Below are 14,960 nucleotides of genomic sequence, written 5' to 3' on the forward strand. Positions count from 1 at the left end.
TAAATAGTCTGCAATAGTCTGAACCAGAGAGGTGATCACAACATGGATCAATGTGATCAGATCTGCTTTCTGTGGGAAAGCTTGTAATTGGTATAGCAAAGAGTGGTGGGCAAAGGTGCTCCTGGTTATCTCTGCCACATGCCCCTCTAGAAATTGGGCTGGATCCAAGAGCAATAATATGATGTAATAAAATAGAATGATGGTAACATAATGCTTTATACATGTGTTAATATTATTACTGTATCATCTCTGACCATTAAAACCTAGACACATTAATAACCAAGCTGATGGTTGCCGCAGTAATCCATTTCAGATGGATAAGCAAGTAATCTGGAACTTCCCAATGAAAAAAATTCACTCATTTGGGATACAAATGGGCTTTTAACCCTAAGCTTTGAGGGGTCAAACAAAGCAGCCCCCCTTTTCACTCACACCCCCCCCCCTTTAGGTCAAGTGATAAGGAGTGTGCGGAGGGGTTCTCATTCTGATTTTCAAATGGAGCAATTTGGGGGCTGGGGCGTTTTGAAACAAAAAAAGATGCAAACCTACAGCCTGGCAGGAAATGGCTTAATGCACAGTGGAATTATTAAGCTTTGTATAAGAGAAATATAACATGGGTGGGGGGGAAGAACCCTGGCCCTATCAGTGCTTTGCAGCTGGCTCAGGGTAATGAGATGGATCGGTGTGGACTTCACTTTTGCATCATTAAAAGTGATTTGTTTCCAGGGACCAGAATGTTTGGGATAAATTCCACATTAAGCTTTGTGGGAGGAAAAGGAAGGGCAGTCTTTTATCACAGGGAATGGGTAGGGGGACTTTAATGAATTGCAACCCCCTGATTCACCCCAGTTTTAACCAACTCAAAGCTCCTTCCTGCCCTTCTATAAAGAGTAGCAAAGGCTGCAATGTTATCTGCATTTACCTGGGAGTAAGCTCCTATGACTATAATGGAACTTACTTCTGAGTTGTCATGCATAGGATGAGGCTCTAAGGCCACAATCCTATCCTGCGCTGGAACAGGCAATCCAAGAGGCTTGCGCTGTAACCAGCACAGGATAGGGCCAAAAGCGGCTCAGCCAGAGGCAAGGGGAAACTTTTCCCCTTACCTTTGGGCAGTGCTTTTTTTGTGGAAAAAAAGGTGCAGGAACTCACAACTTGTTAATCTTTTATTTGTTTGTTTGTTTGTTTGTTTATTTTTAAACCATTTTTTATTGGAGAAATAAAATATTTTTTATGTGCTTCCCCCTAAAGATGAACTTACTTCTGAGTAGACATGCATAGGATTGGGCTGTCAATCTCCACATCCCCTTCCCTCTAGCTATTTTTTCTACACATGGGGAAAAATACTGTACAGGTGCACTTGTAGCGTGTAGTATGTAGTGTGGCACTACTTCGAGGAGAGGAAACAGTGAATGGATTCCGAAAAATGGCTTACATGAGTTCCATGTAGTAAAATTACTCTAAGTAACTGTGGGAGTAAGAACAAAAAAGAAATTCTTACACGAGAGGGGTCCTTAGGTGCACACAGAAACAGCTACTTTTGCAAACAAGCGGTTAAATATGCTTTAATTCAGGTATCAGAATACTCTGTATCTTTGGGAAGGCGCTTGGCATGCAATTGTATGTTCTCTGCTGCCCTGAGCAGCCGCTTTGCATTGCTGGAGAGGAGCTGCAAACGCTGGCTGGCGGAGGGCATGCTTGTGGGGGAAGGACGAGGAAGATCTCTGGCAAGGCTGGACAGCATGTTGTACACACGTAGAATCCCTTTTCACCTGCCCTTAGCATGTGCAAACGGGTGCAGATATATATCTCTGCCAGGATTAAGAGCCCAATCCTAGGTATGTCTACTCTGAAGTAAGTCTCGTTCTAGTGAATGGAGCTTACTCCCAGGAAAGTGCCTAGGATTGCAGCCTAAGAGCCCAATCCTATGCATGTCTACTCAGAAGTCCACTTTAGTGAATGGGGCTTATTGTGGATAGGATGGCAGCCTTAGAGTCCAATCCTGTGCCTGTCTACTCTGCCTCTGTTTTGCTCCCCCCTCCTGGAATGCCTCCAAAGGGGAGGGGCCCCTGCAAAAAGGTGCCGGAACTCCGTCCCCCCGCGTTCCATTAGAAAAAAAGCCCGGCCTTTGGGCAAGGTGCCCTTGCCCCTATGGGTCTCCTCGGACCTGCGCCACCTCTTGAGGTGGCACAAGTCAGAGGATAGCAGAGCGGCTTCAAGCAGCTCTGATCTCCCTGGGAATGGGGGTTGGGATCCAGCCAGTGGCGTAGCTAAGGGGTGCAGGGGGTAGCAGTCTCACCAGGCAACAAGCTTTAGCAAGGCAACAAGCTGAGCTTGACACTAGTGGCCAAAATTGTGAAAATCTTGGTATGTATGAATAATACCATCATGTTATATATCATTGGAAAGGTAATTTAATGCAGAATGCAATGAAACAAACCACATTAGAATATCTGTATTCTGTCAAAAGTTATGGCCAATTAACCAAAAAATGAAAACACAACTCAATTAAGGAACAAAAAGTAGATTTCTTTAACTCAAAACTGACCTGTGAGACTGATTGTTCTGAGTGCCAATGAGATGTTATTATGATACAGCATGAACCAATTAAGTGTTAACATGTGTCAGCTCTCATTTCCATGTATCATAATACAGTTACCCCTGTTAACTGGGTAAAGAGGTGCTTTCATGTGGTGCTCCTCTTATATTTAGCAGTGGGAGAATAACTCTCCCTCTTCATCCCAGTACAGTGTCTTTAACCAATAAGGGGCAAACGTTTTATTTATTTACTTAATTAAACTTGATTTAGTTGTGGGGGGGGGCTGTAAAATCTTCTTTGACCCCAGGTAGCAGATAGATGCCTTAGCTATGCCACTGGCTGGGGGAAGGCAACAGAGCAAGTGGGTGGTGATCTTCTGGGGAGAGGAGACAGGTTTTCCTCTAATTTGCACGTTTTAAAAGCCTGGGTGTGATGTTGCTTCCGGTTGCGACGTCACTTCTGGGGCATCATTCTGAGCTCCGCACTGGGTTACACATTCATTAGCTACGCCACTGGATCCGGCATAACTGCTCCCCATCCATGTACCCCCGGGGCCACCCACTGCCTGCCCTCCCCCGCCCTGGAATGCCTCCCTCCTGCCTCCTCCCCACCCCCTCCCCGCCTACCTCAGAGACTTGTGTTGGCCCAGCTGTGCTGACGCAAGGCTCAGTGCCTCAGTCAGCGCGGAGGCTTATTTCAGCCTCCGCAGGCGGGCACACCTCTACGCACCAGCCTAGCCAACTCCCGAGGAGGCGCAAACATGCCTTATGGCACATTTGCAACCCTACTGGGCCAGCACAAGGGACTTGCGCCGGCCCAAGCCCAGGTCAGGATTGCGTCCTTAGTAAGCTAATTCCAGAAGTGAAGGCGCTGGGCCCCTCTTGCCACCTTGTAATGCTGTACTGGTACAACATACTTTTGTACTGAGAATCATACTTCTCAGAGAGTTGGTTTGAAAGAATGATGGCAGCCCTTGGTCTGTGCAGGTACACACTCATCCCACTTTCGCCAAACACTTTAGCAGGCTATTGTATTGTATTGTATTGGCAACCTTCAGTCTCGAAAGACTATGGTATCGCGCTCTGAAAGGTAGTTCTGGCACAGCGTCTAGTGTGGCTGAAAAGGCCCATTCGGGAGTGACAATCCCTTCCACACCAGGAGCAAGTGCTGTCTGTCCCTGGTCTGTCTCCCTGGCTATGGGCCTTCCTTCTTTGCCTCTTAGCCTCAGACTGTTGGCAAAGTGTCTCTTCAAACTGGGAAAGGCCATGCTGCACAGCCTGCCTCCAAGCAGGCCACTCAGAGGCCAGGGTTTCCCACTTGTTGAGGTCCATCCCTAAGGCCTTCAGATCCCTCTTGCAGATGTCCTTGTATCGCAGCTGTGGTCTACCTGTAGGGCGCTTTCCTTGCACGAGTTCACCATAGAGGAAATCCTTTGGCAGGCTATTGTTTTGCCTTTAAAAAAAACAACCCTACAGAATATTTTTGACCAGAGGCAACATTATCTGTCTCTAGGACGGGGTGTCCAGTGGGATGGTATCAAGCATGGACCAGGTTTTGGATACTGGGTGAGGAACTGTGCCCATCAGGGTCACCTGTAACCAAGCTGATCCTTGAGCCTCCAGTATACCAGGTCAGTGGTAGTACCCAGTGCAACGTGGTGGGGGGGGGGCAAGAGGAGGAAGCCCAGTTCAGGCCTTTACCTCAGGGTCTCCAGGAGTGTTACACAGCATTGCCTGGCACACAGGTTCAGAATGACTGAGTTAGTATTTGTAATGCATCATTCACATCATGTAGGGAAGAAATTACCAAATATTTGTTCAGCCCATCTCTTGCATAGCTGCTGTTCATTTCAGTTAGGCTTGCTTGAAGAACTTCCCAGTAGATTATGCTCTACCTCAGGGGTGCTCACACTTTTTTGGCTCGAGAGCTACTTTGAAACCCAGCAAGGCCCAGAGATATACCAGAGTTTTTTTTACAATGTTCGTGCCATCATAACATATAACATTTATGTGTACAATGTATGTTGGTGTACCTTGAGCCCCACTGAGTATAACAGGACTTACTCCTGAGTAGACATGTCTAGGATTAGGCTGTGAGGCTGCAATCCTAGCCACACTTACCTGGGAGTAAGCCCCATTGAGTACAATGGGCCTTACTCCCAGCGTTTCCTCCCAGAGGCACCTGAAGGGGGGGTCGGCACTCCGTGATCTACTCATTTTGCCTCGCGATCTACCGGTAGATCGCGATCCACCTATTGAGCACCCCTGCTCTACCTAGTTTATTGTGACCCTTTCAAAGGCTGTTTTGCATTTTCCCATTAGCGAAAAGGGAGCAAAACCCTACACTGACCAGCAGGGGGGTTATGGATACTACTGTAAGGATGCTATTCAACACTTGCATTTCTGCTCATAAAGATTGCCAAGGTGATCATTTTTTATTTCCAGGCAGATCTTCACTTTGAGTACCGGAGAAGCTTTCTTTTAGGAACTTCCAGCCACATACAGCAAGAAACAGGTTTCATACAGTTCAGTGGGATTTATTCGCAAGCAGGAGTGCATGAAACTAGACGGAGGAGATCAGTAGTTTTGGAGTTGAAAGTTCATTTGCATTGGGTTCAGAGAAGGTATAGTTCCTGCCCATGTGAGTAAACCAAGTCTAAAGCCAATTCAATTGCTCAAGTTTCAACGAATATGAACAACTGGGGGGGGGGAATAACCCTAGAAATTACAGGACAAGCATTTTAATTTCATAAAGCGTGATCTGAATCAGATGAATGTTCAAAGTCCCCTGAAGAGTGACAAAATTGAAACATTCATTAAGGGATAGTGTGTGGGTGTATGGAAACCCTTCATTTCAATTTGATTCACAAATGCGGGGGTGGGTGGGAATTCATTTCTGGCTCCTCCTCTCATTCCGCTGTCACCTATTCTCCCTCTACTGCATTTTCCCCCTTACCTCCTATTCGGTCTCTCCTCCTTCCTAGCTCCCTAACCGCAAATGTTGTTCATCCTCTACAGTGGTTAATTCCAGACAAGCGTGTTTCACTGTAGAGTAAAGGTCAGGGTGAACGGCAAAATAATTCAGCAAACCTGAACTAACAGCAAAATTATTCAGCAAAGCTGAACTAATAACACTGATTTACAATTCCTTTGTGCACACACACACACAAGCGCAGTAAATGCATAGCTTAAACATCTCCATACATTTATTTTAAAGTGCAAAAAAATACAACAAAACAAAAAGCAGGTAATATAAAATTTAAAAACACACCCCAGAAAATTGGGATGTGCTGTGGTTAGTTAGTGATGAAAATTCGTTTTGCATATGCTCAGAAGCACTCTTGAACGCACATAGCAGCCTTTTGCCTTGGTTCATCTAACTTAGTACTGTCAACAGGGACTGGAAGCATCTTTCATATAACAAAGCATCTTTGTTATAGCTTCCCAGGTTCCAGAACTGAGACCTGGCGCTGAAGAAGGGGGAGGGGGTTCTAAGTCTGCTAAACTCTTGGCTCAGATTAAGGCCATGTCTCCTCTGAGCCACCCTCTCCCTCTCTCATTTCCTGTCTCATCTCCACATGTAGACGGCAGTAGAACAGAACGCCCTGTCTGAAATGTCTCCATCCTTGTTTTTCCCCTCTTCCCTTCTTCCACCCTACCCTGGTGCCTGAAGAGTTAATTATATTTAGCAGTGTGATATAAACATCAGAAGGCAGTAGGTGACCTTATAAATGACTATCATGGTGTTAGTCAAGCTGATGAATGGAGGGGGGAAAAATAAAGGCGGGGAGGGGAGGGAAAGGGAGGGGTGAGGTGGGAAGACAAATTTTCCGTTGCCATGGCACTCCATGCAGGATTTGGTTGCTTGCATCAGTGTCAGACCTATATCCCCTAATGGAACTAAAGTGAGACAGAGAGAAGGAGAGAGACAGACACTATTCCCTTCCAATCTCCCTCCAGCCCGCTCTCTCCCCCCTCCTGCCTTACACGGGATTTGTCCATTTCAAGCTTTAGCAAGTGAGGCTGTTGATAGAGCTGTGTGTGTGTGTGTGTGTGTGTGTGTATCTGCAGAGATTTAAAAGCCCAGGCGTATAATAGTAGTCAGGGAGGGGGGGCTGTGCCAGCAGCTGCTCATATTGTGGTGACGTCTGCTCCATCACCAACCAGGGAGGTAAAAAGCAGAGAGAGAGAGAGAGAGAGAGAGAGAGAGAGAGAGAGAGAGAGAGAGAGAGAGTCCTGCAAATTCCAAAAGGAGGCAAGGGACACTTCTGTAGGCGTGCCAATGTTCTGTGGGGACTTTCTTCTTGGAGATGGACGTGCTCCTTCTCTCCTTCTTGTGGTTTTCTTCCGCCACCTCCTGAGGCTCTCAAGATCCCCACCAGATGCATCAGGATTTCCCAAGAGGGCTTCCCCATGGCTGAAATGATCCCTGCCAGATGACTGTGCCAAGCCATGGAGACCTGTCTTTCGGGGCTTCTTCTTTGGTGCTTCCACTTGGAGCTCCTTTGGGCAGCTGGAATCTTTCAGTACCAGCGGTCATCTCTACCCAAGGCCAGGACACCCAAGTCGAAGGAATGGATGCCCCCCTCCTCATCTTCTGTGGCCTCGGCTTTCACATGGGTGCCTACGCCTAGCTTGGAGAAGGCTGACCCTGAGGGCCTGGAGGCAGCCGTGGCTTTCCTGTACTCAGGAGATGTGTCGCGCCTCTTGCAAGCCAACTGCACTCGGAGGTTTGAGGTGAGGGATGTGGGGAAGGCCTCCAGTCCTCCACCGGCCTTGCGTTCCTACTTGCGTGGTGCAACCGACACGCTATCCCATGCAACCAATTTCCTCAACATGGTCTTCCAGACTAATGACATCCGGGAGTCTAGTGTGAAAGAGGACGTGGAGTGGTACCACGCCTTGGTTCGAAGCATCATGGAAGGTGATGCTCAGGTTTATCGTGCTGTGCTAACCTTCGATGCTCACCCGGTGTCTTCCAAGCCCCAGCTGATGCTCCAGGCCATCAAGGAGAACAATGAAATCTTACTCCAGGATCTCTCGCCCTCAGCAGAGAGCTTGAGGAACTTGACTTGGGAAAATGAGTGGTACAACTTCTTTCGGTTCCAGAGGGCCCCGACGCTTTACAAGCGCATCCTTAGCAATGACCTCAAGACCCTGGACACCCCCAAATGGGGCCGGGGGGATAGTTACGTGATGGATACTGGCCACGTCAAATGGTCACCGCCTTTCCTGGAATGCGAGGATGGAAAATTCTTACCCAACTGGATGGTCACACTCTCCTCTTCCTTCTATGGCCTCAAACCTGACCTGAATCCAGAATTCAAGTGAGTGGGGAAGGGCAGTGGTGTGGGATGAGACTGTGGGGAGACCCAGTTGCATTAGTGTCATGCTTGGTGGGACTAAAGAGAAAGACCTGTTAAGAATGAGGCTTGGTTTTTGCTGCTGAGTAGCCTGTCAGGTTCTTGCAAGCAACTTATACTATTTTAAGATAAAAATAAATTATCGGCGCTTGACCCAGAACCTGATTTTAGAAATAATGGTGGTGATGATGAGTGCTCCTCTGAACCTATGCAAAAAATTTCCTTTCTATGTAACCACTGTTCACCCCTGCACATCTGGAAATATGGGGCAGATGGGTCAGTATGTGAAATAAGGAGGTACTAGAGCTCCTGTCACTTGGAATACAGCCAGGGTCACTGACTGAAGTCTCTGTGGTCCCATTCCAGATGCGGGCATGTAGTCTGTACTCAGTGATGATGAGAAAGTATTCAGTGCCCAGAGAAACTCTTATGTATTATATTCCTCACCCCCACCCCATTTCAGAGCTGAACTCTGATGAAGCCTGACTCAAATCAAGCCACGGGATCATCTTACTTCCTTCTCCTTCCTCCACAGCAGAAGCTGGACTTGAAAGGGAGAGAGAGGTCCCTTCGCTACTCCTCCTGGTTCTGCCGCATTAGCGCTGCTCCTTATAACATGTTGTCCCAGGCAGCTACCTAGGACAGAGGTGTAAAAGCAGCCAAGCTGAGACTGCAGCCTGAGTGGCAACCACACCAGCAGGATTGCAGGCCTCTTCATCTAAGATGGGGGCATAGCTGTGGGCTGTGGTTCATTAAGGGTGAGGAAAATGCCATTTGCCAGGCTCAGAAGAACTCTATTACAGCCATGCAACAACAACAAAAAGGCAGCAAAAGTTACTAGCCTGGCCTGCCCACACATACAGTACCTATGTTATCATTTGTGACTTACAAGGGGGGGAAAAAGAGTTCAGTGCTTGCAGAACTTCCCTGTCTGGTTGCTGACCTCAATGCAGGCAACTGGAAGAGCAGATTATACAAGCCTGCTTTGTTGTTATATCTAATTTCCATTACACAAGTCCCCTTTGTCCATTCAAAAGATGCTTGAGCCTGAAAAGCCATGCCCTCTGGCCCACAGAGTCCTCTGAGAATTCCCCAGAGCACCCTCTTCTTTCACAAGTTCTAAAGTCGGAAGCTAAGCAGGGTCAGGCCTGGTTAGTACTTGGATGGGAGACCGCCTGGGAATACCGGGTGCTGTAGGCTTATACCATAGTCTTTCGAGACTGAAGGTTGCCAACCAAAGTGGAGCTATTAAGTTTCAAAGGATGTTCTGGGAACAAAACTTCAGCCCTATTCAAACATTCAGCGGAGAGAAAAAGTGGAGCTTTTCAATGGGAAGCCTGCATGCTGTCTGCCAGTGGTGACACTAGGGTTTGTGTCAGCTGGTCTGATGGACGTCCGCCCATGCAGTCAGCAGGGCAACGCCCCGAGCGAGCAGCGGGTATTGTGATGCACCATTGCCCAGCCCCTGCTGGTTTTTTGACTATAACTTTTTTAAGATTAGAAATATTTCAACTGGGTTTGTTTCATTGCTTCCTGCAGGAAATGACTCATCAAATGGTTTATGACGGTATTATTCAAAAATACCAAGGTTTTAAAAATTTTGGCCAGTAGTGGTGTCGCTCCCCCTCCCTCCCCCGGGTGCATCACCTAGTGCAGCCCACACCCCCTAGTGACACCATTGCTGTCTGCACTGTCAGTCTCCTCACATTCAGCTGCAGGTCTGAGCAGTGCCTATACACCTCGACCAAGTGTACCTGTGTAGGCTCTGTCCGCCCAATGGAGGACACTGCTTTTCAGAGCATTCTCAGTTGCAAAGAGAGTACTTACACAGGCAGATCTCAAACAGATGTGGGCTCTGCTCAAGCCCCTCTGTATGCTAGAGGACATGGGGGAGGGGAACTTGTGTTCCCGCCCAGCCAAAATTGCCATCTCCCTGCTGATTCATCCAAAGCTCAGCCTAAGGCAGCAGCAGCTTTCTAACAGTGCATGGCAAAGTGGCAGGAGAGTGCAGGCCACCACCTGTCAAGGCTGAGCACAATCATGGCTCACTATCAGGTTCACAACGCAGTGGGCATCAGCAAGGTGGAAAGAATGGAGGAGACCAAAGCTGACCAGTCAAGAAGCACCTGAGGTCAAGTGGAAGAGAGACCCAGTCTCTTCAGCTTAGAGCAGACATGCAAATCCTCTGAAAGGCTTGTGGGTCGCCAAGCTGGATGCAGCCCACCCATATGGAGGTTCAGGAAGCACCAGTTAAACCTAATAAAAATAATCATTTGTATAGCACTTTCAAATGTTCCGCATGTGTAATTTTGGCACAATCCTTAGAGTGACCCCATAAAGCATTATCAGTCTGGTGTCAGGCTACTGGGCCAAGCCTGGCACCGCATTCCCACGAGGGTACAATGAACATCCTGTCTCACCGCTGCGGAGCTTTCAGGACCCAGTCATGTCCAGTGGGCCCTCTGCTGGTACCCTCACTGGCCAACTCCTAACATTACCCCTGAGTATTTATAACAGCTATTTTCAACCTTTTTCATCTCAAAGCACACTGAGAAAGTGCTAAAATTGACAAGGCACACTATCCATTTTTTGACAATTGACAAGGCACACACACTGCCAAGCATGGGGCTTGTGCCCCCCAATTGCCTTACTAAGACCCTCTCCCAAACTCCCATGGAACACCAATGTGTTACAGCACACTGGTTGAAAATAACTCGTTCATATAGTCACCCCCTATTGCTGAGGTTGAGAGGGAATGCAGCTTGCCTAAGGCCACACAGGTGAATTTGAACCAGGGATTTCCTGAGTTGTAGCTCTATCTCTTAGCTATTACTGTATGGTACACCAACTCTCTCTCTCTCTCTGAGAGCTAGAGGGCTGACAAACCCACGCTGCTAGGCTCTGATTGATTTGCCATGGTCATCGGTTGAGCAAGTCTATCGAGCGGAATCAGCATAAAGTGGTTCCAGGGGGGTTAAGAATGAGTAGGCATTTGCTCAATCCAGTGAGATGGTTGGTTGGTTGGCAACCTTCAGCCTCAAAAGACTATGGTATAAGCCTACAGCACCCAGTATTCCCAAGCGGTCTCCCATCCAAGTACTAACCAGGCCTGACCCTGCTTAGCTTCCGAGATCAGACAAGATCGGGCATGTGCAGGGTAACAGTTGCTGCAATCCAGTGAGGATGGATGATGAAATCACAACTTGAAAGTTCAAATTACAAGGAGGAAGATTTAGAATGAACTTCCTAACTATTAAGAGCAGTTCACCAATGGAATACTTTTCCTGGAAAGGCCATAGAACTTATTTCTGTTTAAAAACCTACCTTTCCTCTCTATAGCTTACTGTAACTAAGCCTAAATAGGTCTAACTGTATGGTCTACTTTCGTCCTTCCCTTCCCCTTCCTCTGTTCTATGTCACTGTCTACAGTGTAAGCCCCTCAAGACAGGGACCTGTCATCTCATTCTTAGTAAAATGCAATATACACGAATGGCTTATTGACAACAACAACAAAAACAACAATAATAGCTTGGAGGTATGTTAGGTATACAATAGCCCATTCTGAAGTAGAGGCTTGGATCAAAGATAACATGAATTTTAGGAGAAATAAATTTGTCTAATTAAAGTTTGTTTGCAAAAAGCAAAACATATATTTAATCCTTTCTGAAAACATGGTCTATCTGTGAGCAGAAGGCCAGGCATGGACATGGGGGGGGGGGTGTCAGCCAGAACAAGGAATTGTTCTGGACGTAAGAGTCCCTACCACAGGAATTCTCTCCTAAATCCAGGGCTCCACATAATGAATGCATTCAACCTACAGTTGTCTAGGGAGGGCTTTGCTCATTAAATACCAAGTGATGTTCGGTGTCACTTGTTGGGAGCTGGTCTGTGGGTGATTGGATTGGTCTCAGAGGATGGTCATGTGCTTCCCCTGAGTACATTTCCCGTCCACACTCGGAAGTGGACATTGGCTTTAGCTGATCTTTGTCCTCAAAACAGTCGCCAGAGGCTTCTGTCAGTTTGGGCTGCCAAGAAGGGGCACATAACTCACTGACAGATACTTGCTTTGAATGCAGGAGATTCCCCGATTGAATCCCAGGCACTTCCAGGTGGGGCTGGGAGAGGCTCCTGTCCAAAATTGTGCAAATCCACTCCAATAACTGAAGACAATACCATAAGAGCATCTAGCCTTTCCCACTGTGCTGTTTTGTACCTTCCCATTTACATTCTGTTTTCAACATTCCCAGTTATGGAATGCTATCAGGACGATAGGAAAAATGTCAAAAGTGTTTCCCTTAAACATTAATCATTATTAGGGCTGGCCCAAGACTTCCTGACACAGGGGTCTCAAACTTGTTTCATATAGTGGGCCGAATAGCATTCATGGTGCCTGCTGGTCAGAAGTGACATCATTAAGCAAGAAGCGATGTCATTGAGCTGATCATAGCCAGAAATAGCAGCAACTGTTACCCTGCAGATGCCTGCTCTCGTCTGATCTCAGAAGCTAAGCAGGGTCAGGCCTGGTTAGAACTTGGATGGGAGACCACCTGGGAATACTGGGTGCTGTAGGCTTATACCATAGTCTTTCGAGACTGAAGGTTGCCAGCCATTACCACCAGCCAGAAATAAGTGCTTTGTTCTCACATAGAAGCTCGTTAACTGCAAATGACAGAAGAGAAAATGTGCAAATCTTGGTCACATTTTAAAGATATGGGAGAGACCAATTATCACGAAGGTTGCCCTTTCAACAGCACCAGTTCTGCTGCAGAGTCACTTTGCAGCTCAGCAGGTGAGAGGTGCTCTGCGAAGTGACACCTCAGCAGAAGCGGCACTGCTAAAAGGGTGGCTGCCGGCCAGAATTCCCTCTTCTCTACAATGGTTCAATACTCTGTTCTCCATTGTATCTGGTCAACTTGTGGATCCATTGTGGATCCACAGTCACCCCCTTAGGTCAGATCTACAAAGTGAACCAAGCCCAGGAGAAACTGGTTTTTTGTGTCTCCTGAAGAAGCTGGCTATGGAGACCACTGTGAAATGCTTTGCTTTGTGGTTAACAAGGGGGCCACTTGCCCCCTTGCCCAGAGTTTTAAAAGTAAAAAAAAAAAAAAAAGCTTTAGGGCGCAGTCCTAACCCCTTATGTCAGTACTTTCCAGCACTGGCATAGCGGTGCCAATGGGACATGTGCTGCATCCTGCAGTCGGGTGTCACTCATGGAGGCCTCCTCAAAGTAAGGGAATGCTTGTTCCCTTACCTTGGAGCTGCATTGCCCTTAAGTCAGGGCCAGAAAGCACTGACATAAGGGGTTAGGATTGCGCCCTTAGTTAACCACCAAATCAAAGCAAAATACTGCGAACTGGCAAAAAATGTTTTAAACTTCCAAACGCTTGCTTGAAACATCAGTGAGTTTCAAGTACTCACTGCAGTTTCAGTACTGCAGTTTGAGCAGGTACATGTGTCAGTATTGAAGGTTGCAGAGGAAAAACCCAGGCCTGGACCTAGAAGGATGTCTGTGTGTCTCAGATCTAAATCAAGTTATTATTTTACAATCTAGATTACTTACCTGGGAGATTTGCAGTCATACTGATGGTACTGATGAGAAGAGAGAAATGGCTGCCACTGCTCCTCTTGCCTTGTTCCTGGTCACTTAGCTCCCGTGGGGTTACATTGGGACTATTAAAAGAACGATTCTCTGGGTTGTAAAGCAGCAAAGCCTGGTTTATGCATGCAACATAAGGAGGTGGTAGAATGGTATATAACAGGGGTGGCCAAACTGCAGCTTGTAAGCCACACGTGTTTCTTTTTCATGTGCTGTAATGTGTGACTTTCGGAAATATGTTGGCTGAGCTCCTTTTTGCATCGCAATTAATATAAAAGGTAATTTTCAAGTTTTATAATTATTTACCAAATACAAAATGAGAGTCCACTGGATTAAAACATAAATTTAATGTTCATGGTGAGTAAATACTGCGGCTCTCAAACACCTGAAGTTTAATAAACAAATTTGCCCCTCCCTGGTATATAGTATTTCAGACTGCAGGTAGGAGAACATGTTTGTGAATGATCTCTAGGTTTAATTAAAAAAACAACAACAAAAACCTCTTTGAAACAAATAAAGTAGGCAAAGCCTGTGTGAGAACCTGCATTCCTGATATGCTAGTTATTTATTTGCAAGGATTTTTCTTTTCTTTTCAAGTAGTAAAGCATTCAACAAAGCAATACTCCTGAAGTAGTACACACCATTCTGTCACATGTGTGGACACAGCCTAAGGCAGGAATAGAGGGATGTTTGTGGTAACTTTCCTTTTTCATCTTCAGTGGTGAAAAATCTCAGATCTCGATTTCCAGTTTGAAATTTCTTAAAAGCAACATGCAGATGCAACAGTCTACCCAACTGTCTTTCCAACCATATACAGTAGTGCTGTCTCTGTTTCGACATCACACTCCAAACAGTCTTTTTCTGTTAACATAAAAGCCTCCTGCTTTAGGATTTAGGATTCCCTGACCCTCCCCCCATCACACAGTTCACACTGTGTTTCACAGTGTCCTATATCCGATGCCCATCCTTCCCCTGCATTGACTGACAGAGGCTTGCTTGCCCGTGTACACAGATCATCAACAAAGAGGAAGTCTTTCATGCAATAATGACCCATTATGCCCTCCTGGGCCACTTGCAATGAGATCTGTCTGTTCCAGAGTTCAGAAAGGCACATAAACCCAATTCCAGCTAGAAATTGACGAGCTCTAGTTTATCATGTGTTAGTTACCGCCCTGTTTCAGCTCAATGGAAAGCAGGTTTTGCTACTGAGTGGATTACTTCCCTGGACCTAATATGAGCCCATACTCAAGACCTGTGGTACTTCCCCTGCCTAGTGAAGACCTTAACTCCCTGGGAGTATGCGGGCAGCTCTGGTTATTTCATTTATTTTATTTAAATGATTTATATTTCATTCAATTATTTGAACTTTATTCAAAAGTTCACATTGTGAACTTTTCTGTTGAAAAGCAGTATATAAATACTACTACTACTACTTCTACTACTACTACTAGTTGAAGGCAGTT

The 14,960-nt window shown here is 46.5% G+C and overlaps 1 protein-coding gene and 1 pseudogene across 1 annotated transcript in view; one reads left to right on the forward strand and one right to left on the reverse strand.

Annotated features, from left to right (window-relative positions):
* The first annotated feature begins 6,990 nt into the window (after positions 1-6,990).
* The window catches only part of GPR179 (G protein-coupled receptor 179), a 58,026-nt gene continuing 50,056 nt past the window's right edge, over positions 6,991-14,960 (forward strand). The window contains exon 1 of the mRNA XM_066630969.1: positions 6,991-7,865. Coding sequence (XP_066487066.1) covers positions 6,991-7,865 — 875 coding nt within the window. The remainder of the gene's footprint in view (positions 7,866-14,960) is intronic.
* Positions 10,957-11,076, reverse strand: LOC136654798 (5S ribosomal RNA; annotated as a pseudogene).

The sequence above is a fragment of the Tiliqua scincoides genome, chromosome 5, assembly GCF_035046505.1.
Source record: "Tiliqua scincoides isolate rTilSci1 chromosome 5, rTilSci1.hap2, whole genome shotgun sequence".
Lineage (NCBI taxonomy): Eukaryota > Metazoa > Chordata > Lepidosauria > Squamata > Scincidae > Tiliqua > Tiliqua scincoides.